The 27,409-nt window shown below is 36.2% G+C and overlaps 1 protein-coding gene across 8 annotated transcripts in view; it reads left to right on the top strand.

Annotated features, from left to right (window-relative positions):
• FSIP2 (fibrous sheath interacting protein 2) overlaps positions 1-21,809 on the top strand; it is a 93,627-nt gene extending 71,818 nt beyond the window's left edge. For 7 of the 8 annotated variants that reach the window (XM_037744484.1, XM_017545064.2, XM_037744486.1 and 4 more), the window contains 6 exons: positions 6,139-6,636; positions 7,829-7,929; positions 16,877-16,923; positions 19,176-19,219; positions 20,381-20,441; positions 21,609-21,809. In XM_037744484.1, the coding sequence (XP_037600412.1) occupies positions 6,139-6,636; positions 7,829-7,929; positions 16,877-16,923; positions 19,176-19,219; positions 20,381-20,441; positions 21,609-21,745 (888 nt within the window). In that variant the 3' untranslated portion in view covers positions 21,746-21,809. The remainder of the gene's footprint in view (positions 1-6,138; positions 6,637-7,828; positions 7,930-16,876; positions 16,924-19,175; positions 19,220-20,380; positions 20,442-21,608) is intronic. The other variant, XR_005202885.1, reaches the window with a different exon arrangement.
• The last annotated feature ends 5,600 nt before the right edge of the window (positions 21,810-27,409 follow it).

Below are 27,409 nucleotides of genomic sequence, written 5' to 3'. Positions count from 1 at the left end.
CTGGTTTCTTCCCATCTTTATGGATGTATCCACCTGTCGTCTTTGTAGTTGCTGGCTTTCAGATTGGGTCTCTGAGTGGATGCTCTGTTTGTTGATGATGAGGTTATTTCTGTTTCTTGGTTTTCCTTCTGACAGTCTGGCCCCTCTGTTATAGGTCTGCTGAGGTCCACTCCAGGCCCTGCTTGCTTGGGGATCACCTGCAGCAGCTGCTGAACAGTAAGGGTTGTTACCAGTTTTCTTCTTCTGCTATCTTTGTCCCAGAAGGATACCCACCAAGTGTGAATCTGATCTCTCCTTTATGAGATGACTCTTTGGCTCTTTGGATATACAGGGGTCAGGGAGCTGCTTGAGGAGATGGTCTCTTCTTTATAGGAGCTCAAATGCTGAGCTGTGAGCTCCATTGTTCATTCAGAGCTGCTGGGTAGGTACGTTTAGGTCTGCTGCAGCAGAACTCATAAACTGCTTTTTGTTCCCAGGTGCTCTGTTCCAGGGATTTAGGGCTTTATGAGTTTCCGTTATGCGGCTGCCTTTCTTTTTTTTTCCTTCAGAGCTTCCCTGCCCAGCATGGAGGCAGCCTAGTCACTGTCTGCCTATAGAGGCTTTGCTGAGCTGCTGTGGGCTCCGCCCAGCTGCCGAGTGAACTTCCCTGCAGTCCTGTTTATATGGGTGTAGTTAGAACTGCCTCGGCAATGGTGGCCCGCCTCTGTTAAGGCAGAGCCTCTCTGCAGTGGTGGGTTGCCTTGGCAATGGCGGGCTGCCTCAGCATTGGTTGAATACCTCCGTAGTGGCGGGCTGCCTCAGTAATGGTGGATGCCCCTCCCCCACAGAGCTGAATTCCCGGGTTCAGCTGCGCTTGCTGTGAAACTTTCAATCCAGAGAGTTTCTGATTGCTGTTCTTTCGTCGGGGTGGGACCAGCTGAGCCTGATCGCCTGGCTCCCTGCCTCAGAGCCTTTTTTTTTTTTTTTTTTAAGTTGGTGTTCCAGTCGTCTGTTGAAGCGGCGCAAGGGTCTGTGTTTTTTCCCGTGAGGTGACTCACTGCACTGGCTTAAACAGCGGCACTGAGATTTGTGGCATTTTTTTTGCCCTGGAATCTACTGTTCTGTTTCCCTGCTCAGTCCCCTTTTTAAACAGACGAATGGGCGACTTCCCGTGGCTCCAATTGCCAGCCAAAAGGGCCCCCAGACTGGTGTATTTTGTACAGAGAACCGCTGCTCCAGGGCGCCAACAAAGCAGCCACACGGGGCAAAGCAGCGGCGCCGGCGGGCACAGCCATGCTGGCCAAAACAGCCGCGCTGGCGACCCATGGAGCTCCTCCGCCTGGGAATTGCCTAGTCTGTGGGTAATAAAAATGTGGCGTCCACTCACCCTCTGCACTTTCACTGGGAGCTGCAATCCTAAGCTGTTCCTAAACGGCCATCTTGGATCATAACCCCTCATTTTCTTTCAGTAAAATTTATCAGCAAACATTAGACTGCAAACTCTTAGATTACATTTGTTCTATTTTACTTCAATTATATTACCCTTTCCCATTTGCCCTGGTCTCTCAAGATGTATCCATTTTTTTCATGCTTACACACTTGTTTTATCTAAACCCAGCTGCATTAGTGCTCCTATTTTTATAAGCCTCTTTCCTATTGCTTGAATCCTTACTCTGCGTATACGCAGGCCCCAAATATTTTAACTGAGAATTTAAAATGCAAAAATAATGTCCTTATTATAAGGAAACTACTACTGAAGACCAAAGATTTGTCTCACAAACAAGTAGTTTGCACTGATCCATCAGGGATTTTGTTTTGTATTAAAATCCCTTTAACTGATGATGTGCATTTGTGAGAGGGCTGAGAATGCTTAGGCATGTAGTTTGTAACCTGGACAATTAGCAAAGTTTTATAGAACCATGCCGTCTGGAGCATAAACTTAGAGTAAATTTTTTTCAGCACTCTTCTGCAACCCACTAAACTGAATCTCAAGGCTAGTAAATATGTTAATTAATGTTTTAAGTTTTCACACCCTGGTATAGTTTGATATTTATCCCTGCCCAAATCTCATGTTGAATCGTAATCCCCAGTGCTGGAGGTGGATACTGATGTAATGTGTCTGGGTTATGGGGACTGACCTTTCATGGCTTAGCACTGTCTTTGCAAGAGTGAGTTCTTGCAAGATTGGTCATTTAAAAGTGTGTGGCACCTACCGTCCCAACACACACACAATCTTTTTCTCCTGCCTTCACCATGTGATGTGCCCGCTCTTACTTTGTTTTCAGTCATGATTGGAAGCTTCCTCAGGCCTCACCAGAAACAGATGCACTAATATATATATTCATATATATATAAATGTATAAGGTTGTTAATATATATTAATATATATAAGGTAATTTAATACATATAAGGTAATATATACTATCTTATATATATATCATATATATATAATATATATCTATATATATATATCATATATATATAATATATATCTATATATATATTATATATATTGATATATATATATTATATATATCAATATATATAATATATACATATATAACCTGCTCTCAGGAATTTCTTTATAGCAGTGGAATAATGACATAACACAGAAAATTGGTACCAAGGAGTGGGGCAGTAACTGAAAATATTTTTCTGTTAACCAGCACCTTTGGAACTGGTTAACAGATAGAGGCTGGAAGAGTTTGGAGGCTCAGAAGAAGACAGGGAGATTAAGGAGAGTTTGGAACTTCTTAGAGATTGGATAAATGGTTGTGACCAAAAGGCTGATGGACAATGGTGATATGAACAATGAAGTGGAGGCTGATAAGGTCTCAGATGGAAATGAGGAATTTATTGGGAACTAGAGCAAAGGTCACTTTTGTTATGCCTTAGCAAAAAACTTGGCTGCATTGTGCCCATGCCCTAGAGTTCTGTGGAGTTTGATCATGTGAATGATGACCTAGGATAGCTGACAAAAAAATTTCTCATAAATTAAGCATTCAAGATATGACCTGGCTGCTTCTAATAGCCTGTTCTCAGATGCAGGAGGAAAGAAATGACTTACATTTGGAATTTATATTTAAAAGGGAAGCAGAGCATAAAGTCTGGAAAATTGGCTGGGCATAGTGGCTCACACCTGTAATCCCAGCACTTTAGGAGGCCGAATTGGGTGGGGCACCTGATGGCAGAAGTTTGAGACCAGTCTGTCCAATATGGTGAAACCGCATCTCTGCTAAAAATACAAAAATTAGCTGGCTGTGGTGGCACATGCCTGTAGTCCCAGCTTCTTCGTAGGCTGAGGCATGGGAATGACTTAAACCCAAGAGACAGAGGTTGCAGTGAGCCAAGATCATGCCACTGAACTCCAGCCTGGGCGACAAAGTGAGACTCCATCTCAAAGAAAAAGAAAAATCAGCCATATGGCAAAGAAAGAAAAAGTTTTGGGTTTTTGTTTTTGTTTTTTGTTTGTTTGTTTGTTGAGAGAAATTCAAGAAGGCTGTGGAACTATCGCTTGTTAGAGAAACTTGCAAAACTGAATTCAGCCATATGGCAAAGAAAGAAAAATTTTTGTTTTTTGTTTTTGTTTGTTGTTTGTTTGTTTGTTGAGAGAAATTTAAGAAGGCTGTGGAACTATCACTTGTTAGAGAAACTTGCAAAACTGAAAGAGAGCTAAGTGCTAATATTCAAGACAATGGAGAAAAGGCTTTTTCTCCCTTCCTCTCACTGCAATCTGTTTTATTTCAGTTCCAGAGGATTAGGAGGAAAGAATGGTTTCATGGGCTCTGCAGCCTCAGAACTCCACTGCTCACATCCCCATGGCTCCTTTTCCCTCTTCCAGCTATGGCTCAAAGGGGCCCAGTTATAGCATGGGCTGCAAGCTATAGCCTTGGTGGTTTCCATGTGGTATTAAGCGTATAGGCACACAGAATCCAAGAATAAATGAGGCTTCTCAGCCTCTGTCTAGATTTCAGAGGAAGTATGGAAAAACCTGTATGCCCAGGCAGAAGCCTGCTGCAGGAGTGGAGTCCTTACAGAGAACTTTTACCATGGCATGCAGGGGGGACATGTAAGGTTGAAGGTCCCACACAGAGTCCCCACTGGGGCATTTCTTAGTGGAGCTGTTGGAAGTGATTTTGAATTCTGCAGACCCCAGAATGGTAGATCCGCCAGCATCCTGCAACCTCAGAGTGGAAAAGCCTCAGGCACTCAGCATCCTCCAAGAGCATCCACCAGGGCTACATCCTGCAAAAACACAGGGGTGGGGCTGCCCAAGGCCTTGAGAGCTCACCCCTCCCATCATTATGCCCTATATGTGGGACATAGAGTCTAAGGAAATTATTTTAGAGCTTTAAGATTTAATGACTGCACTTCTGGATTTCGGACTTGCATGAGGCCTGTAGCCCCTTCCATCAGGCCAATTTCTCCCTTTTCAAACATGAATGTTTGCCCAATGCCTGTACTCCCATTGTCTCTTGGAGGTAACTATTTTGTTTTTGATCATATTTTGTGGTGTGAGAAGGATGAGTTAACACCGGAATGTGTTAAGAATTTGGGAGATTCTTGGGAAGGCATGATTGTATTATACAATGAAAGAAGGACATGAGATTTGGGAGAAGCCAGAGGCAGAATGATATAGTTTGGATATTTGTTCCCCTGTCAAATCTCAGGTTGAATTATAATCCGCAATGCTGGAAGAGGGGGCCTGGTGGGAGATGTTTGGGTCAGGGGGATGGATCTCTCATGGTTTAGTGCTGTCTTCATGACAGTGAGTGAGTTCTCATGCTACTTGGTCATTTAAAATTGTGTGGCAACTGCCCCCAACTCTCTCTTGCCCCTGCTATCTCCATGTGATGTGCCTGCTCCCACTTTGCCTTCTGCCATGATTGGAAGCTTCTTGAGGCTTCCTTAGAAGCAGATGCCACTATGTTTTCTGTAAAACCTGCAGTACTGAGAGACAATTAAATGTCTTTTCTAATAAATTACCCAGTCTCAGGTAATTATAGCAGTGCAAGAGTGACCTAACACACACCAAAATTCTTAGTTTATCATGGTCTAAAACTTCTTTAATCTTCTTTACTCTTGCTTTTTTGGAAGAAATGATAGTCTCTTCCAGCTCCGAAATTTTATTTTTAATCTGGGTTCTCATCATTATATTAGCATATACTTGGTAGTCTTCATTCATATATAAATTATTGCCTGGGAAAAAATTAAGTGAACAGACTATAAAATAACATTAACTAAACTCAGTTAATTATCTATAGAATTATCTGCCACAAATCTTACTCTTAGTTACAAGCTTCCTTTACTTGAGTCATTTATAACCACAGAGTGCAAGAAAGGAATATTTAAACTAAAAAAAATACCACTGTCCTGTTCAAGGAAGGAAAAGCCATCCTAAAAATAAAACAATAAAGAAGCAGACACAGGCAACTCAGTTAAGGCATGTTATTTGCCCCAGTCTGGCTACCAATATTATCTATCTTCAACAAAGGGCACAGCAGAGAAGAGAAAGAAAGACCAGCCTGGCCAATATGATGAAACCCTGTCTCTACAAGAGAATACCAAAATTAGCCAGACATAGTGGCACTCCTGTAGTCCTAGCTACTCAGGAGACTTAAGATAGGAGAATCACTGGAACCTGGGAGTCGCAGGTTGCAGTGAGCCGAGATCGCATCACTGCACTCCAGCCTGGGTAACAGGGAGAGACTCTATCTGAAAAAAAAAAAGAAAGAAAGAAAAAAAAGAAAAGAATGTATGTATATTTAGATTTCTCTGTAAGTCCTTACCTAGGATTTTTGGAAAATAGGTTATCCTGTCTTCTTTTGTCACAAAACGTTCAAGATAAATGACAAAGAAGTAATTAAAACGGTCAAGATAAATGACAAAGAAGTAATTATGTTAGATTTTGCTCTGACTTTTGGAGTAAGTTAGATTAGATTGATGTATAGAAATGTAAAAAAGTGATGCATGCCAACAAATTTTTTTTATTTGACTTTATTTCTTTTAAAAATATTGCTAATATTAAATTAAGTGATAATTGAAGACATTACTTAAATCAAAAGTAGAAATCACAAGAAAATAGCTACATTATAATCAAACTACAGGAAAAGTGATTTAGACATTTGTTTTTAATATTTGCTACACCTTCATTTTCAGGCTGTTGGCAGAAATTCATTTCAGAATATAAGAAAGCCTGATATTACAAGGGTGGAGCTCTTAAAAGATGTGCAAAGCAAAAGTGATCTTATTGTTCGATTAGTGGCTCATGATATTGATCAAGTGGATTTGGAAAATTACATAAAAGAAGAACTTGATTCTGATGAAGATGAAGTTGTTTTAAGAGAGACTGTGGCAGAAGAAAAAGGCGTTGAAGTATTTAAAGATCAAGTAAAAGAAGTCAAGAAGCTAGAAGAAAACAAAGTTTCTCCTAAGTCAACACTAAGCACTAGCAGCCTGAAAAAGCTTTTGTCACTAAGTAAATGTTGTCAGACCACAGCCAGTGCAAATATTGAAAATATTGAAGCAACCTCAAATCAGGTAACAGAATCGAAGGAGACACATGTTAAAAGAGCTGTTGCTGAGCTTGACATGGCCATAAAAAAAGCCATGCCTGAAACAGCCTCTTCATCTTGGGAAGAAAAGCCACTGTGTAAGGTAAGTGAGAAGCATGACAGTTAGTGACAAGAAAGGAGAGACAGCTTTACAAATATGGCCCAATAATGTATCTTGGTTAGTCAGAAAAGAATGAATTGAGTCTCAAGCCTGGTGATATTTACAGAATAAGGGAAATAATTACCAGGCACAGCTGTGAATCTCAACTGTAGGAAAGCAGATAATAGGGGAAAAACTAGAGTAATTAGAATCTCAAAGAAAAGAGAAAATGAAACTGTTAAGAAAAATGTAAATTAATTATTAAAAACAATTGCTTTCCACCCTTTTGTATTTTTGCTGGTAAGTACTCATTGAACATTTTGTGTGTTGAGCCTAATGCCACTAGAACAGCAGCAGAAGATTGGCTCTGAGTAGGAGGAAGAAAAAAAGATCCACAGAGATTCAGACTGCTTAGGTTTGAATCCTGACTCTTAGTAGCTAGGTGATCTCTTGGTAAGCTATATAACCAACTTACCCAATCCTTAACTAGATAATTTATATATTTTAAATACCACCCTTACAATTAGCCCATAATCTCTGCTATCAGCATGGTTAACATCTCTTGTTGCTGGCTCTAAACCCTCAAATGATGTTCTGGGTCTCAAAGACCTTTTGAGTTTGGTCCTGTCCAAAAATCTATATCATAACATGTTTTTGGAGAATATATTATTTTTAATATTCTGATGAGGCCATTCTCTTGATTATCCATTTTATGTGATTCTAAGGTAAAACAAAACTTAGATGAACTACAGAAAATAACAGAAATATAAGTCTGCTCAATTCAGAAGTACACATGACTTTGCAACAAATGATCAAAATATGTGTTAAGATGATTAATCTTGCAAGATACCTAATTGATCAGAGTTGTATCTGTGTTCTTCCTCTTTTTGAACGCTATAATATATGATTTTAAATGTTTTTAAAGTTTAGAGGTAGATTTCAACATTGTTCTAGATTTATGTTTAAAATTTCTTCAAATCCAGTATCATAATTTGAGTAATCTTCACTGAACTATTTCTAATTAATTACATTCAAAGATACCTTTTAATTATAATTATAGGGTTCATCCATCTTTTAAGTAATTTCTAAAAGTTTGTTCTGTTAAAATGTAGATTATATGGCAAAAAAATGCCATAAGGTAAGAAAGTATATCTCAAACTCCATTTAGACCAATAGCTGATTTGTCCTTTTCCAGAAAGAAGAGAAGAATCTTCTTACTGAACCACCACATTACTTCATACACAGAATTATGAGTTCATCTTCATACAACCAAGAAGATCTCATTTCATCTACTGGGTACGTGAAATTAAAGCAGTCCAAATATAGAAATCTGATAAACTAGAGCTTATGGGTAGAATGGGACCCCTGGCAAAACTGTAACTGATCAAGTATTTAGCTTCAGACCTTCCCTCACTTCTTCCTTTCATTGGAACCCTACTGTGGATAATTCCAAAGCCACGTCTTGCTATTCGCTCATCCATTTTTAGATACTTGGCCTATATGTTCCAGTTTTGAAACCAGTTTCTAGTGTATCTTCTTTGTAGTCTTATTAAAGTGTTTGTTAATGTATTAGGTTATTTTCTAACATGAGAGAGAGGTAATGGCCCAGAAATGGAGTAAGTAGTATCAGTACAAAAGAGGCCATGCTTAGCTCTCTTCACAAAGCTAGTGTTCATTGCCTATAAGAAGAATCCCCAAAGGAATGAGCAAGAAATGTAAGTTGGAGCATTCAGAGATAAATCATAGAAAGCAATGGAGTTTGATGTGACTCTTTAAGAATGGATAGTACTTATGCAAGTGAAAGACAATTCAAGTGTGGATGACACCAGCAGCAAAATATGGACCTTAACAGTTATAGGGGACAAGGAGGAACAAAGTACCCTCCTTGTAATCTGATTAATAACTCTATCAAGAATAGTGAAAATATCTAAAATTGTGCTTAAATTTATAAAATTATACATAACTTAGAAAAGATATCATTGTTTATCTGGTGAGAAGTACTGATGATATACACAGAAAAATCTACCTAGTGATTTATTTTTTTCACTCAGCATGCTGGAATTGTATTTGCTGTTTTTTTGGGGGTTTTTTTTGACATAACCCTATTTTGGCTCACCGTTGTCTCTTTCCTCCTGCATAACATGTTATTGTAACATACATAACTAGTAATGTTGGGACCTCTCTATTGGTTGTATCAGCGAAGTAAAAAGCAGGTATAAATAATATTAAATAAAAATAATTTTAAAGCAAGATAATACCAGGAAGCTCAAGGTTCTGATTTTCCCATGAAAACAAAATATAAGCAACTACAAACTGACTAACACAACTTCATAACACCTCTGGAAAACAGTCTGCAGCAACCAAATAAATACTGAATCAAGAAAAAGCTGGCTGGGCATTGTGCATCATGCTTGTAATTCCACCTCTTTGGGAGGCCAAGGCATGAGGATTGCTTGAGGCAAGGAGTTTGAACTTAGCTTGGGCAACATAGCGAGACCCTAATTCTAATAAAATTAAGTAATTCAAAATTAGCTGGAATGGTCATGTGCACCTAGTGCTAGCTACCCAGGAGGCTGAGGTGACAGAATTGCTTGAGCTCAGGAGTTTGAAGTTACAGTGAGCTATTATTTTACACTGCACTTTAGCCCAGACAACAGAGTGATACTCAGAGAGAGAGAGAGAGAGAGAGAAAAGAGAGAAAGAAAAAGAGAAAGAGGAAGGAAGGAAAGAAAAGAAAGGAGGTGAAAGAGGAAGTAAGAAAAGAGAGAGAAAAAAAGTATGAGAGAAAGAGAAAGGAAGGAGGAAAGAAAAAAGTAAAGGAAGGGAAGGAAGGGAGGGAGAGAGGTGTGAAGAAAGGGAAGGAGGAAGAAAGAGAGAAAGGGAAAAACACATTCAAAATTAAAAAAAAAAATGTGTAGTTTAGCTTGTTCTTAGACTCGGCTTCCTCCCAGCATGGTATAATAACACAGTCAAGAGAAAGGAGCCCAATTTACAGTGTCCTCCCTTTGGTCGAAAAAGCAGAATAGATCCTGTTCTGACCTATCCACGGGCTTTCTTAGGAAATTATTTTTGTTTCACCTGGCTAGGAACTCAAATAGGCAATGGTGTCATCATTTGGTTTTAAGCCTGAAAACTACAGAAAGCAGTGGATAGCTGCCACAATGCATGAAAACTACAGGGGGTCTGCAGAACCATAAACATCTTGGGCAAGAAATTATGAGAAGAGAGAGACGCTGTAGAACATCTAAGTTCCTGAGAAGGAGCAAGAAGTGACACTTTGTGAAATTAAATCATTTAAAAGCAGCTCGAAAAAATGGGTTTGGGGAAGCACAAACATAGGCTTGAAAGCTGCATGCACAGCAAAGATCTGAAAAAGTCTAAGTCTTCACTTTGGACTGTTTCCAAGGCTTAAAGTCCCACTAATTACTAAAGATTTTCCACATCAATCTGCAAACACTAGAAGAAGTGGCTTCTTTTTTATTTCAAATACTCATATTTAACAAAAGATCACTATGCACACAAAAATAGGGAAGTTTAGCTCATTTGAAAGAATAAAATACCCAGAAAATGTTTCTGAAGAAGCGTATCAGTTGGACCTACATGGCAAAGACTTTAAGACAACCATCTTAAATATGTTCAAGAAAGTAGGTAGACAAAGAACTAAGGAAATTAGGAAAAATATATATGAACAAAATTAAAATATTAAGAGAATTTATAAAAAAGAACTGAACAGAAATTCTGGTTTTGGTAGCACGTTAGGGCAAATAGAGTTAATAATAATTTATTATATATTCTAAAATAACTAAAAGAGTGGGATTGGACTATTCTTAACACATAACACAAGACACAATATATGCTTGAGGTAATGGATACACCAATTACCCTGACTTGATCATTGCACATTGTATACCTGTATTAAAACATCACATGTACCCCATAAACATGTACAAGTATTGTATGCTAATAAAAATTAAAAATTTATTCTGAAGCAGAAAAATATAATAACTGAATTATAAAAATTATTAGAGAAGTTCAACAGCAAACTTGGACAGACAGAAGAAACAATCAGTGAACTTGAATGCAAGTCATTTTAATTTGTCAAGTCTAAAGACCAAAAGGAGAAAATACTGGAAAAAAAGTGAGCAATGCCTAAGGGATTTTGAAAACACCATCAAGCAGAACAATATACACATTATGTAGATTCCAGAAGAAGAGTTTGAGAAAGAAACAGAGAGATTATTTTAGGAAAAAGAAATTGCTGAAACTTACTAAATTTGAAGAATTATATATATACACAAATTCTAGAAGCTTAACAAACTTCAAGCAGAACAAACACAAAAATACCACATCAAGACACATATTAAACATTCAAAATACAAAGAGAATCTTTAAAGTAGAAAAAGGAAAGTGATACATCATGTATAAATAACCCTCATAATATTATTAGTGGTTTTCTCATTAGTTATAATCCAAGAGGCAGTTGGATGATATATTTAAAGAATCAAAGAAAAAAAAATACAGTCAAACAAGAATTCTACAACCAGAAAAAAATGTTCTTCAAATATGAGGAGAAATTAAGATATTCCAAGACAAGAAAAAGAGCTGAGGGAATACATTAACACTAGACCTACCTGAAAAGAAATACCAAAGAAAGTTCTTCAAGTTAAAAAGAAAAATGAAATAATATTAAACAGTATCTCAGACACATATGAGACTACATAATTTTTAACAAATGTAAATACATGAATAAATATAAAAACAGTATTATAATTTAGCTCATATATCCACTTTTTAATTTCTAAGGGATTTAAAAGACAAATGCATAAAACAGATTATAAATTTATGCAAATAGGTACAGCATATGAAAAGATATAATTTGGGACCTCAATAAAATAAACTGATTATGGAGTAAATGTGTTAAAGAGTAGAGTTTTTGTATGCAATTAAGTTAACTTGGTATCAATTAAAAAATAGAATATTAACTTTAGGATGTTATACATAATCCTTGTAGTAACCACAAAGAAAATATCCATAAAATATACATAAAAAGAAATTAGAACTGAATCAAAATGTGTCACTAAAAAGCTCAAGTAAATTCAAAGGAAGGCAGTAATGGAAAAAAATGAAGGACAAACTGTAAGATGCAAAAAACAACAAAATGGCAAAAGAATGTCTTTCTCTATTCTAATTACTTGAAGTATAACTGGGTTAAACACTTTAATCAAAAGATATAGAATGACAAACAGATTTTAAAAACAGAATCCAACTGTATATTATTCACAAGATATTCACTTTAGATCTAAGAATACATGTAGGTTGAATGTGAAAGAATGGGAAAATATACACCATTGCAAATAGAAACCAAAAGAGAGAGAAAAAAATAGGACATTATATGATGATAATAGCATCAATTCACCAGGAAGAGGTAATTAAAAACATATATAAATGGTCTCCAGCTTAATGATAATTCGACTTACAATTTTTTAACTTTATGACAATGTGAAAGCAATACACATTCATATATTATACAATATTTTTAATAATTTGTGTTAGATGATTTTGCTAAACTGCAGGCTAATGTATGTGTTCTGAGCATATCCAAGGTAGGCTAGGATAAGCTATGATGTTTGGTAGGTTGGATGTGTTCGATGAATTTTCAATGTATGATATTTTTCATTTAAAATGGGTTTGTTGAGAAGTAACCCCATTGTAAGTTAAGGAGCATCTGTATGCATCAACATCACAGCTCCAAAATATATAAAATAAATACTAACAGAATTGAACAGGAAATAAACAGCTCTACAATAATAGTAAAGGACTTTAATAGGCCATTTTCAATCATGGAGAGACAACAAAATAAGAAAATAGAGGATGTTGATATAGTTTGGCTGTGTCCCCATCCAAATCTCATCTTGAATTGTTGTTCCCATAATTCCCACATGTCATGGGAGGGACCAGGCTGAAGGTAATTGAACCATGGGGGTAATTACCCCCATGCTGCTTTTCTCATGGTGATGAATGAGTTCTCATGAGATCTGATGGTTTTATAAGAGGCTTTTACCCCTTTTCCTTGGCACTTCTCCTTCCTGCCACCAGGTGAAGAAGGATGTGTTTGCTTCCCCTTTCACCATGATTGTAAGTTGCCTAAGGCCTCTCCAGCCATGCAAAACTGTGAGTCAATTAAAACTCTTTCCTTTATAAATTATCCACTATCAGGCAGACCTTTATAGCAGAATGAGAACAGACTAATATAGATGTGAATAACACTATAGATTCATTGAATCTATCAGATATATTTATATAAAACAATAACAAAACACACCATTTACTCAAATGTACATAGCACACATAGATAAACTGTATCTTAGGCCCCAAAATGAGTCGTTATAAATTTTAAAAAGTTTGAATTTATAAAAAATATATTTTTAAATTACAAGGAGACAAAACTAGAAGTCAATAGCAGAAGAAAGCCAAAACAGCTTAAAATATGTGAAAATTAAACAATATACTATCTACTAATTGGTCAAAAAAGGAATGATAAGGAAACTTACCAAACTTAAGGAAGACAACAAAAGCAATGTTAAGAGGAAAATTTATAGTTGTGAATTCTTCATTAATAAATAAGAAAGATCTTATACCAACAACCTAAATTTACACCTTAAGAAACTAAAAAAAGAACAAACTAAAAGGTACTAATGAAAGAAAATAATAAAGATTAGAGCAGCAATAAAATAAAGAATAAAAACACAGTAGAGAAAATCAATAAAACCAAGAGTTGGTTCATTAAAAAATAATCAACAAAATTGACAAGTCTTTAGCTAGATTGCCTAAGGAAAGAAAGACAGCCAAAATCATAAACTAAAGAGGTAAAATAGCAACTGAGTTTACAGAAATAAAAAGGATTATATGAGGGTACTATGAATAATTTTGTGTCCAACAAGTTGGATACTCCAGATGAAATGGATAAATTTCTAGAAATACACAACTTGTCAAGACCGAATTATGCTAAATTATATTGAACAAATTTAGAAATAGTAAAGAAATAGGAACAATAACTGAAAAACCTCCTAACAAAGAAAAGCTCATGATCAGATAGTTTCAGTCATGGATGTCACAAATTTTAGAGAATTAACACTAATCCCCCTCAGACTTTTCCAAAAAATTGAAAAGAGGAAGTACTCCCAAAGTCATGACGCCATCATTAGCTTATTACCAAGACCAAAGACTGCAAGAAAACACTACGGACCAATATTACTAATGGATATTAATACAAAAATATTCAACAATATATTAGCCAACCAAATTCAGCGTACATTAAAAGGTTTGTAGATCATGACCAAGTTAGATTAATCCCAGGAATACAAGCAGGTTTGAATATACAAAAACCAATAATAGGCCAGGCGCAGTTACTCATGCCTATAACCCCAGCACATTGAGAGGTTAAGACAGGCAGATTGCTCAAGCCTGAGAATTTGAGACCAGGCTGGGCAGCAGGGCGAAACCCCTGCTCTCCAAAAAAATATATACAAAATATAGCCAGGGGTGGTGGTGTGCACCTGTAATCCCAGCTACTAAAGAGGCTTGGCTAGGTGAATTTATTGAGCACAGGAAGTTGAAGCTGCAGTGAGCTGTGATCACACCACTTTGCTCCAACCTGGGTGACAGAATGAGACCCTATCTCAAAAAAGAAAAAAAAAAAAATCAATGTAATACATCACATTAACAGAATGAAAGGGAAACATACACATACATACATAGACACACACACACACACACACACACACACACACACACCCATTTCAAATGATGTAGGAAAACTACTTGACAAAAGTTCACACTTTTACATGGATAAAAAGACTCAGCAAACCAGAAAGAGGAGGACACTGCCTCAGCATTGTTAAGGTCAAATATGAAACATCAATAGCTAACATTGTCCTCAGGGTAAGGAAATGAAATATTTCCTCTGAGATCAGGGACAAACAAAAAACAATGACTACTTTTGCTGCTTATATTTAACATAGTACTGGAAGTGCTAGCTAGAAATATTAGGCAAGAAAAAGAGGGATAGGCATTCAAATTGGAAGAGTAGAAAAGTTATTGTTTATAGATGACATGGTCACAATGTAGAAACCTCTGAAGAATACACACAAAATACTTATTATATTTAATAAATTAATTCAGCAAAGTTGCCAGATATAAAATCAAAACAGAAAAATTAGCTGCATTCTATATACTTAAAATGAACAACCTAAAGACAAGGAGAAAAATCTATTTATATTAATAACAAGCAGAACAAAAAAGAATATATTTAACCAAGGAATTGAAAGATGTGTATTTTTTCAACTACAAAATAAGTAGAAAGATATTTCATGCTTATGGACTGGAAGATTTAATATTGTTAAAATGTTCATTCTACTCAAAGTAATCCATGGAATCAATGGAATCTTTATCAAAATACCAAGTTTTTTTTGTAGAAATAGAAAATTTATCCTAAAGTTCACTAGTGTCTCAAAGGACCTTTAATAGGAAAACAACCTTAAAATAGAACATAGATGCAGATGTTTCAATTTATGATTTCAAATCTTACTACAAAGCTATTATAAACAGTGTGATACTGACATACAGATAGACTTATAGAGCAAGAAAATGGAATAAAGAGCTGAGAAATAAATCCTTCTGTATATGATCAAATGACTTTTACCAAGAGAACTGAGACCATTTAATGGGGATAGGATGTCCTTTTCCACAAGTGGTGATGAGAAAATTAGATACTCACATGCAAAAAGCAGGCAAACAAAAAAGAAGGTGAACCCTTACCTTAAACCATATACAAAAATTAACTCAAAATGAATCAGAGATTTAAGTATAGGAACTAAAAAAACCTTTTGTCAGAAGACATGGGAGAAAAGCTTCATGACATTGGATTTAACAATGTTTGTTGTTGTTTTTGTTGTTATGATACTAAAAGCACAGGCAAGAAAATAATGGATATATTGTGCTTCATTATAATTAAAATTTTTGTGCTTCAAAGGACACCATCAACAAAGTGAAAAGTCAACACACAGAATGAGTGAAAATGTTTGCAAATCGTACATCTAGTAAATAATTAATATTCAGAATATGCAAATAATTATATGACTCAACATCAGTGTGACAACCCAATTTAAAATGTCCAAAGGACTTGAATAGAGTTGAATATAGGCAATATAATGATTTTCAATCATTTTCCTAATCATTAAAGAAATGCAAATCAAAATCACAAGACTCCACTTGCAACACATTAAGATAACTAAAGAAGGAAGTAAGAGAGGGAAGGGGGGAGAGTGAGTGAGGAAGGAGGGAAGGAGGGAAGGAAGGAAGGAAGGAAAGGGAGGAAGAGAGGGAGGTAGGGAGGGAGGGAGGGAAAAGAAAACAAGCACTGGTAAGGGTGTAAAGAATTGAAACCCTCGTACATTGATGGTGGGAATTTCAATAGTGCAGTCACTGTGGAAAACAGTATTGAGGAGTTCTCAAAAATTAAACATAGACTTACCCTATGATCAAGCAATTCTACTTTTGTGTACATATTCATAATAATTAAAAGCAGGGACTGAAACAGATATTTGTACACCATTTTTCACCATAGACAAATCCCAATGTTCACTGATAAATGAGTATATAAACAACATGCGTTATAAATATTCAATGCTATAAATATTCAGCCTTAAAGGACGTATATTATGACACACACTACCAGATGCATGAACTTTGAAGATGTTATGCTAATTGGGATAGGTCAGCACAGGTCAGCACAAAAGGACAAATACTTCATGACTCTCATATGAGTCCCTAGCATAGTCAAAATCATAGAGACAGAAAGTAGAAAAGTGGTTTCCAGGGGATGAGGAAAGAGGAAAATTAGGTTTTAATGTTTAATCGGCATAGAGTTTCAGTAGAGAAAGATGAAAAAGTTCTGGAGTTGGATGATGATAATGGTTACACAGCACTGCAAATGTACTTAATGTTACAGAACTATACACTTAAAATGGCTAAAATTGTAAATTTAATGTATGTTTAACCACAATTGTAAAAGTAGGGGGAAAAAGTCAGTCAGAAATCATTTTCATTTGATTTGGAATCTCAGTGCATAGTATACTATTTCAGGTTTCTTTCCATATGAAGAATAACTGTTCTTTTGCTTAACCAGTAAGTTCTTCATTTATTAAATATACCTAAAGTGATGTTCTTTTTTCTTTTGTTTTAGTGAGGCTGAAGATTGTCACTCAGATCCAGGTGCTAAAATATTAGAAGGTTGGATTCTTTTTTCTGAAATTAGAGTATTCAAAAAGAAATGTTTACTGCTTTGATAATTTTTTTTAGTTATCAAACTAAAAACCATTCCCTATCTAAGGTCCTCCTCTGTTTATTTCTGGCTCAATCCATTCCAATCACCCTAGCCTCCTTGCTGTTCCTCAAACATTTTACGCATTAATGACCCTTGGATTTGCTGATCCTCCTGTAGTACTCTCTCACCTGTATATGCATATCCTTACTTTCAGATCTAGCTCAAATGTCACTTTCTCAGTGAGGTCTTCTCTGATCACACTCTGAAACAGCAAATTAATTCTGATCATGGTGCAACCTATCCCAGTTCTTTGCTTTACTGCATAGCACTTTCTGTTTCTTGTGTATTTTAATTGTTTTTTGACTATCTCTCCAGAATGTAAGTCCCATAAAGGTGGAGATTTATGTCTGTTCACAGCTGTATCACCAAGAGCCTAAAACACTGCATGGTTTATAGTAGATACAGGCATTTAATGAGATAGGAGAGACTATGGGAGGAACCAAAGGTGAAGGAGGAGCACACGATTTCTTTCTTGGTTATGTGAGTTTGAGGTATCCTTTAGACATTTAAGTTGAGATGTCACATAAGCAATTGTATATTTAAGTCTGAAATTCAGTGGAAAGATCAAGGCCAGATATATGCATTCCTAATTCATGGAATATACAATAAAATCTCAAATAACTTAAATCTGAACATCTGGGCCCCACAAATATCAGGAATATTTCTCTGCCACTTCATCAAAATAACTCTATAGTTTTTCTGGGGAGTTGGATGCCCATATACCCTAGAAACTTAAAAACATGTGTTTGGAATCATGGCCCTTGTAGCAAACCCAAATGTCCTCAATCATTTAAAACAAAGTTTGTTCAATTATGTGCAATATAAACATTTTTTAGGAAGATTATCAAGCAGCAGTGAAATCTTACCAATTTTATCACATAATTTAATCACTTCTCATATTTGAGCTGATTGACATTTTACTATTATTTTTTTTAGAACCCATATTGGCCCAAAGGGTATTTTAGATAGTTATTCTTTTATCTGCATATTCCTTTTGTTGGCTTTTGATGAGTGTAGCTATATAAAATGCATAGTGTTTTCTTATATGATATCTCAGTGGCCTCTTGTGAGATGGCCAGGGAAGACAGTCTCATTCCCATATATGTATGAGAAAACCGAGTCAGAGAAGTTAGATGTTCAATGTTCACAAAGCTCTAAGTAACGAAGCAAAGATTCAAATGCAGGTTTTCTGTCTTAGCAGGTTAGCTGCTTCTCTAGCAGTGGGTTCTTGTGAAGCTTCTCTCAGTGTCATTTCTATCTCCTTGACTGAATTTCTTTCACTAATATATTGATCTACTCAGGCAACTTTTGGTTCTGTAGATTCCACCAAATTTCCTCCAGGCATTGCCTCTAAGATCTCCTGATTGTCCCAAAAGTTACTATTTAATAATATCAGTACTCTCCTCTTTATTCTAATGAGCTGCTTTTAAGTATGTACAGAAAGTGGTAGAGCTGGAAGCGCTGTTAAGAATAGTCTATAATCTCTCATTTTACAGGTAAACAAAGAGGCTTATAGGGATTGAATGGTTGTGCATAGATACATAACTGCTAAATTATAGGGCGTGCCTCTCCCGCTATGTTACATTTCTTCTTTCTTTGTTTCTTTCTCTCTGTCTCTCTTTGTTTCTTTCTTTCTCTCTTTTCTTTCTTTCTTCTTGAGACAGATTTTTGCTCTTTTCACCCAGGCAGGAGTGCAATGGCACAATCTTGGCTCACTGCAATCTCTGTATTCTGGGTTCAAGTGATTCTCCTGCCTCAGTCTCCCAAGTAGCTGGGATTACAGGTGCCCACAACCATGCCCAGCTAATTTTTGTATTTTTTTTTTAGTAGAGACGGGGTTTAACCATGTTGGCCGCGAACTCCTGACCTCAGGTGATCCACCTACTTGGGCCTCCCAAAGTGGCGGCCCAAAGTGAAGCCACCACTCCCGGCCTCATCTTTCATAATTTCTAACTGAAGGACAAAGACATGCCCCAGCATTCTAGGGCTCTCACCTATTTCAGTGTTGTTCTCAGTACATTTAAAATAACAACTTCTTCCATCTGCCTAAATTATATGATTATTTGGTGAAAAATAGTAATATGATCAGATTTGTGTCAATGAATATATATGCCTCAGAAAGAGAGTATTTCACTTTTTTTTTTTTTAATCTCTACAGAAAGTTCTCAGGAACAAAAGTCAGAGAATAGAAGCAGTGTTGAAGTAAGTATTTTTAATTATCCTTAATTGGAATGTATTGGGACCTAGTTAAGCAAAACTCGGTTTTCACAGTTCAGTCAGACACTGTGTGTTGTGATTTGTAGGATATCAGGAAGCATTCTCCTGTTCACAATTTCTTACACCCGGTTCTCTCTCCCTAGCTGAGGCCTGTCCCTGGTATATTAAAATATCTTAACAAAATCCTTTGGGTTAAGTCAGCATTCCTTGTTTAAGTGCACAAAATAATATACTGGTTTTTCCTGGCATCTAAGTACAATCTCATTTATTAGCTCTGTTGCAACAGTCTCTAGAAAGAGCCTAGAAAACAAAAGTTTTCACAGATAATGCAATTATATAGCCGAAGTTGAGAATCAATACTTTACATTGTCTCTGCCTCATTTTATTCCTCAGGTATCTTGTTTACAATAACTTAATACATGAGCACACTTAAGTCTTCTTGGAAGAACTATGGTAAAACTCTTGTAATAATATCTGCCGCTCTTTACCTGATACAGACACTGCACATTCCTTTTATGTTTCATGTATTTAAGCCTTATTTTATTGATTTTTAACAGATGACATTTTTTCAACCACTTGTCCCAGGCTATTTTATGCCTCTCTGGGACAATTGCTGCTCCTGCACTCAAAATTGATAAGGGTCTACAGAGTAAAGCTAATATTGGAGACACAATCCCAGCACTGTCAGGTCCACAGAGTCACTTTATTGCTACAGGCTTTGCAGTGGCTAAGATTTCAATAAAATAAAATTTGGGGTTACGAAGTGATCATCATTTCTCTCCCCTTATCATTACACCTTTTTTCAGAAAAGGATTTTTAACTTTTGTCAATTCAATCAAAGGATAGAGGAGGCAGACAGGGCTGAGATTTTTCATGAGTTAATATGGTTGCACCACTGAACTTCATTTCGCGTTAGCCAAGGCCTGCATTCACAACAACGGTCAATCTTAGGCATCTTACTTCACAAAAACTATGAGCCTCAGTCTCGGTGAGCAATTATTTGAGATTGCAGAGCACAGGTATATTTTATGGAAGGTGCTGTAGTGATATATATAGGTATATCTAGTGGATTTGAGGATTTATTGGTATATCTACTGTTCAGTGTCCAATGAAAGACTCAGTTTGTATTTTGATTTACTTTGGCAGTTTATCACCATCTTTGAAAGATCCAAGGGTGTTGGCAATGCAAATTCTTCAAACATTTCAGGTACAAAATGAACTATTTTAACAACTAGTATAATTAAGCTCTCAATTGTATCATTTTGAATTTAGGATTTGTGATTACTATATTGGAAATGAGTGGCTCTCCCCTTGCATATTATGAAAATGGGATTGAAATAATATTCTTACTGTTTGTACAAATACCAATTTGCAGTTGATTATGTAGTTCTCTTTCTGTACACCAGAGGGACAATGGATAATTTAACTAAAATGTCTCAGGCACCAGCTATCCACATTTTATTTAAAGAAAAAAAATAAGAATTATTAAAGAGAAAAATGACAATAGGTTTCCAAGGTTACCCCCCAGCTAATGAGTGGCAGAGCTGTTTCAAATCCCAGTCTCATGTAGCATCATCACTGTCTACACACTCAAATGGTTGTAAGAGTAAGGTAGGTACTATGAACAACAGCAGCAGGTTGAGCAGGGGCATGAGGCTCATGGGAGATGGCATGCTGCCTTCGCAGGAGGGAGCTGCTACTCAACTACAACCACTGGCATGCTAGATTGTTCCCAGTTTTTCCAATTTTTCCAAAGAAGCTGTGTATAAAAATTTTATATGAAAGTTCATAACTTTTGAGTATCATTTACTACAATCAAGAAAATATGCAATTTTAGTGGCCCTATTACAACTTATGAAGTATCAGAAAAGTACATAAATGATTATTTCTTTGTCTATAAAATAATAATTTTGTTAAACTAAAATGATTATATTCTTTAAAGCCTCATGCTGAATAAATGGTGCAAAAAAAAAAATCCAAATAGAAACCCTCTTATTACCTACATAGTCCTATCTTACACGAGGTAAAGAACCACTTGGGGTCAGTCAATGGAAAATTTATTCAAAGTAGGTGAGAATTTATAGTATTTTTAATGTACTTCTACCTTCTCTTGAAATAGAATAGAGCTGAAAGTTATGTTCCCATTTCACTTATTAGACATTTTCAGAGACTGTTGTGCTGGGAAAAGAGAAGTGGACTTTGCATACCTGATGAAAGAAGTCTCATAGGACAGTAGGCATAATGATGCCATGAGTGTCAGAAAGCCTGGACCCTATTCCCAGCTGGATCACTGTTTACTCATATAACCTTAGGCAAGGTATTTGACATCAGCATCCAAAAATAAAGATATTCTTCTTGTTTACTTTGTCCACAGAAACTCCCAAGCCCGATGTCTCCAAACAAGGATCTAAAATGCTGGCAAAAATGTCTTCAGCTTTGTCAAAGGTGTTTTCTCGATATAATACCAATATTTCCAGATCTTCTTCACCAGCTCACCATGATGAGCACTAAAGCTTTTGTACCTGACATAAGTATGCTTACTTCTCTTAGAAAATAAAATGATTTTTAAAGCATAGTACAGTGTCTTATAAGATGATTCCTGTACTACTGAAAATAAAAGCAAAAAGTGTAAGAGGGACCAGGTAAAAGAAAGGTTTAATGTGGGTAACCCCCCATCTAAGCACCAAGGAAGGAGAGCTAAGCAGATTCCCAGCACAATTAGTGCCTGAAGCATATTTTAGTTTACAGTGTTACTACTCAGTTATTTCCTTTTATATTATCCTTTATATATAATCATATATTAGTTTATAGAATGAGTGCCTGAAGAATATCTTACTACTCAATTATTTCTATATAATATATATATATATATATATATGTGTGTGTGTGTGTGTGTGTGTGTGTGTGTGTGTGTCTGTGTGTGTGTGTGTGTGTGTGCGTATATCTTAGTTCATAGTCAGAGAACTGCCTAGGGCAAACACGGTACAGGGCATGAAGCATGAATTAAGGAATAAGCAGCTTATAGTCAGAGGAATGTCTGGAGCAGACATGGTGCAGAGCATGATTTAAGGGAAAAACAGTTATACCAGAACAAGAATCCATGGCCCAGGTGGCAGCGTCCAGTATCGTAAAGATACCCGCTATATGGCAGGCTTGGGGCAAGAGCCACTCCTCCTGATAAAGGAGTTGTAGAACCTTGTGTCCAGTTCTTGTGGAAAGCTGCCCTCAGACTGGCAATCCCATGAGCGACCGAGGGCTTAAAATCCCTCCAGTATAATCGCGCCTTGGTGACTGTGAACTTCATTAGCTCTTGTCACTGTGCTAGCTCAAAACATCCTCCTATAGAAATCATTGGAAGCTGCCAGCAGGTGGCGGTAGATCCTGTCAGCTCTGTCTCTGCTGTGTGACTCAAAGCATCCTCCTATAGATATTCTTAGAAGTAGCATGCCCATAAATAAGAGATATTGCACACTGCACCCTTTTCACTGCGCACGGCCCACCTCCTTGCCTCGGTGACCTAATGGGGGTCAACCCCTCACTGAGCACGGCCCACCTCCTTGCCTCAGTGACCTAATAGGAGTGGACTCCTTGCTGTGCACTGCCTACCTCCTAGCCTACCTAGGTGACCTAATGGGAGTGGACCCCTTGTTTATTGCTCATGACCCTATCACTACCCTTAAAGATGACCTCACTCACTACCCTGCCCCCTAACCTATACCCAATAAATACAGATACTTCTGGACATTTGGGGCCTCGCCTGTCTCCACTTATAAGTGGTGTGGCCACCCTGAGCCCAGCTGCACTTTCTTTGTCCTTCTGTGCCCTGTCTCTTTATTTCTCAGATCCTGTGCCTCAGCACAGTGATAGGGGACACCCCATGGTGGCCCTACAGTTAAATAAATGCTTTGGATATGCATTTTGGTATAAGAAATGTTAATAATTAGTATTACCCATGTGCCATGAGATTTGACTAAACGTATAATTAGTAAACTAGACAACTCACAATACCCACCAGGAAATGCACATGATTTCTCCTATTAAATTTTAGAGGATGTTGTTACCAGGATAGCTATTAAATTGAGATGAAAACCAAGCTGAAAATGAAACTATGGAACTGATCAGCTTACTGTTAAAGGCATATTTAGATACTCAAATAAAATAATTTATATCAGATAAATTTTTCCCATCTGCAAGGAAAGCTAGTTTAGTTTGTGTCTCCCAGGCAAAATGATCAAACTCTAAATAAAGCACCATTTGAAAGTATGTGATAACTGTATATAATTCCATATATGCATAAAATGGCCCCTGTGATTAAAAAAAAGATAAATCATTGCAAGTAAGGTACCTCTTGTGGATAAAATATGAATCAAAAAATCATTGGTCAATAAACTTATTAAACCATTCTCAGAAATATTAGACAGGAATAGAAATCAAGATCCATTTGTAAAAACAAAAAGTAATGGGAAAAATTTAATAAGATGGCTAGCTCATGCAGTGATAAAAGAATTTTTTTTTTAATTAGCTGAACTTGCCACCTTGTGATAAAGTTCCAACTTCAGCATGTTGGCCTCTGGAATCCAAGGATGTTGTTAAAAATATTCAACAGATGGACCAAGCAGACAATACAGAATGTCAAATATCATAACCCAAAAAGGGTGATTCATGAATTTTTAGAGAATGTGTCTTCTATCTAAATGTTCTTGACAATTGCCAGTAATAAAGCAGAAACATCTGAGAAAAATTTGTTTCAAAACACCAAATTCCCTTTAATGAAGTTGATCGGTGCAGTAATGACAGGAAATAAAAAAGTGATTACCTAGTCAAATTTTTACATTTAAATGATAGTAAATGTATTTAACTGGTGGCTTAGTTTACTTATAATAATCTCTAAAAAACAGATTAATCCCAAAGATCATACAAAATTGTCTAATTTGTGGATGCAGACCTTTTAAAAAATGATGGTTGGTGTGAAATAGCTGGAAATTCAGTTCAGAATTATTTTCAGAAGAGCTGACTCTACATTAATGTGCATTAGTTGACAGTGTTGTTGAAAGCATTCTTACAGATGTCATCCAAACCAATGATGTTTCCCAAACTCAGATATCACGTGCAATATAAGCTGTCTTTTAACATAAGATTTCACTATAAAAATTTAAAGCACTCTGATTCACATACTTCTGGATTGAAAAATTTAATATAAATGTGAGATATTCTCTTATTTAAGAGGGTTTTTAATTGTGAAGAAAGTTTCCAGTTTTCTCTGACTCAAGTAGAGGAAGGAACATCAAGTTCAGAATTAGTCCTTGAATTTGACAAAATTTTAGTAAGATATGGTTAATATTGAGAAATTTAAGCCCCAGGCAAAACCATGCAGAAATACTTTTGTGTTAGATATCAGGTATGTGAAACATTGTCTTTATTTGCAACTAAACTAATAGGGTAAATATGCTAAAAGTATCAAAGACTGACTTGAAAAAAATATATATTATTACCTGATAAAACCTATATTGGCTGAAATTTCTAAAAGTTAATATTAGTCTTCTAGCTAATGACTAATGCTAAAGCAAAGAAAGCTTTTAAGATTCCTAAAGTATCAAAATTATTTATTAGGTTGTTGATTCTTTCTATGTTTTACTAAAATGGACTGGAAAACATTTTATGTGAAAGGCTAGAAGGCAGATATTTTAGGTTTCTAGATTCTCTGTCAAATATGCTCCATTATGCTATTGCAGCATAAAACCAACCATATATAACACATAAACAAATAGATGTAGATGTGATTCAATAAAAGTTTATGGACACTGAAATTTGAATTTCATTTAATGTTACATGTCATAACATGGTATTTTTTTATTTTTTCAATAATTTAAAAATATAAAAATTAATCTTAGGTTGATTAAAGACAAGTGACTGGACAGATTTGGCCTGTGCTGATTTCTGTACTATAATAAATTGGAACCCATGAATAAGTTTAATATTATGTGAAGTGTACAGATTATTGCCTTAAAATAATACTAGTAAAGGTTCAAATTCCATTACAAAAAAATTGTTTGTATAGTTCAAATGTTGATTTCCTTATTGAATATATTGTTGAAAAGGCATATGAGCATGCTGCTAAAATATACTTTGAATCAGAAAAAGAGGTAAGGCTGGCCATGGTGGCTCACACCTATAATCCCAGCACTTTGGGAAGCCAAGAAAAGTGGATTACTTGAGGTCAGTAGTTCAAGACCAGGTTGGCCAACATGATGAAACCCCATCTCTACTAAAAGCATTAAAAAAAAAAAAAATGCTGTGCATGTTGGCAGGTGCCTGTAATCCCAGCTACTCAGGAGGCTGAGGCAGGAGAATCGCTTGAACCCAGGAGGCAAAGGTTGCAGGGGGCTGAGATCATGCCACTGCCCTCTAGGCTGGGGACTTCATCTCAAAAAAAGAAAAAGAAAAACAGAAAAAGGAAAAGGAAAGAAGAAAGGAAGGAAGGAAAAAGGAAAGGCTAAAGAAGACTTAGACCAAGATTTAATTTGAAGGTAAATTTCTAGTTCAAAATTCTTTCTTACTTTGACAGTAGCCAATCAAAATGGATGCAGACATGAAATCAAAAGACTTGGTAGTCATTTTTGTAAAAGAAATAATCAAATTAAAATCCCAGTTAATATTGCAGCAAAATGGTAGAGCATGCAGTTCCAAGCTCTTATCATCCAACAGAAATGTTGGCAAATAAGTTTTTTAAAATGTCAGCAGCAAGTTTTTTAGAACTCTGAAAAACAGTCAGAAGTTTGCAGCAATTAGTCAAACATTGAATCCAGAAAAATAGGAAAGGTTTGTGGTATATTTACTTGCCTTTGCCCAAATCCTTTTCTCAACCCAGTAGCAGTCTTGAGCAAAGGAGTCTACATTCCAGTGCAGGACCTTTTTGGAAGAGCAAAGCAGACCTCATTCTAAAACTACTGTGTATGTAGTTTTAGAACATACATTTAAATCCTTGCATTTGATTATTTGGGTGTATATTGAGAAGATAAAATAATAGATCATGTGGTCATTCCATGTTTAATTTTTTTGAGAAACCTCCAAACTTTTCAAGAGTGGCTGTTTACTTTCTCTTTATACTTTTATCTCTTTATTAATGTTTATATTATTTTCTTGGTTTATTTTATTATTTGTCTACTTATTCCTTTAGCTCTTTGAGTATTTTTTAAACAGTTATTTTATAGTCTTTGTACAATTAATCCAAAATATAAACTTCCTTAGGCATGGCTTCTGCTTTATTTGGCAGGATTCTGCTTTATTTGCCACAGGAACAGCTGAAGCAAGACAGTTGTCTCTGTTTTATCTAACTGGGAACTCAGACAGGAAAATTAGTAGACATTGCTCAAAAACACTGCCAACCAAATAACAACCTGCAGATGCTTGAGGCAAAAAATAACCAAAGAACCAGGAAAAAAACCTGGGAAGAAAATCTTCTAAGAAATTAAGATGCCCATAGCTCCTATGTGGGGGAACTTAGAAAGCCATGCACATGTATAGGGGAAGATCTACATTCTGAAAATAACAAAAATAACCTAAGATATTACCTCAGGTTGTTCCTTTGGCTCTGTGCAAGCCTAGCTAAGAATTGAAGGAGTTCGAGGAAAGATCCAATAAGCGTAGACGGAGAGACATATTTTTAGTTGTATTCTTGTTTGCTTGTTTGTTTTCTTTTTGTTCTTTAACAAATTCAAGGAAATCTCTGTGAAAACTCTAATTGAATACCAGGAATGGATACTTCAGTGATCACACAAGGAAGAGTCTTTACAAAAACATACTGCCAAATACACTGTCCAGACACTAAACAAATAGACCACTAAAGCCTTCAGCAATTGAAAAACAAGGGGGATATCTGATATCCACGGTTAGCACATAATATTCTTAAGCCCAGTTTTCAACAACTACAAAAGTCATAAGGAATACAAAGAAGCAGGAAAGTATGGATCATTTAAAGGAACAAAATAAATGATTAGAAACCATGCCGGGAGGTGATCCAAGATGGCCGTTTAGGAACAGCTCAGGATTGCAGCTCCCAGTGAAAGCGCAGAGGGTGAGTGGACGCCGTGTTTTTATTGCCCACAGACTAGGAAATTCCCGGGCAGAGGTGCTCCACGGTCACCAGCGCGGCTGTTTCGGCCAGCGCGGCTGTGC

This window comes from Cebus imitator, unplaced genomic scaffold, assembly GCF_001604975.1.
Source record: "Cebus imitator isolate Cc_AM_T3 unplaced genomic scaffold, Cebus_imitator-1.0 Scaffold176, whole genome shotgun sequence".
Lineage (NCBI taxonomy): Eukaryota > Metazoa > Chordata > Mammalia > Primates > Cebidae > Cebus > Cebus imitator.
The sequence above is the reverse complement of the archived record's forward strand: the minus strand, read 5'-3'. Positions and strand labels throughout refer to the sequence as shown.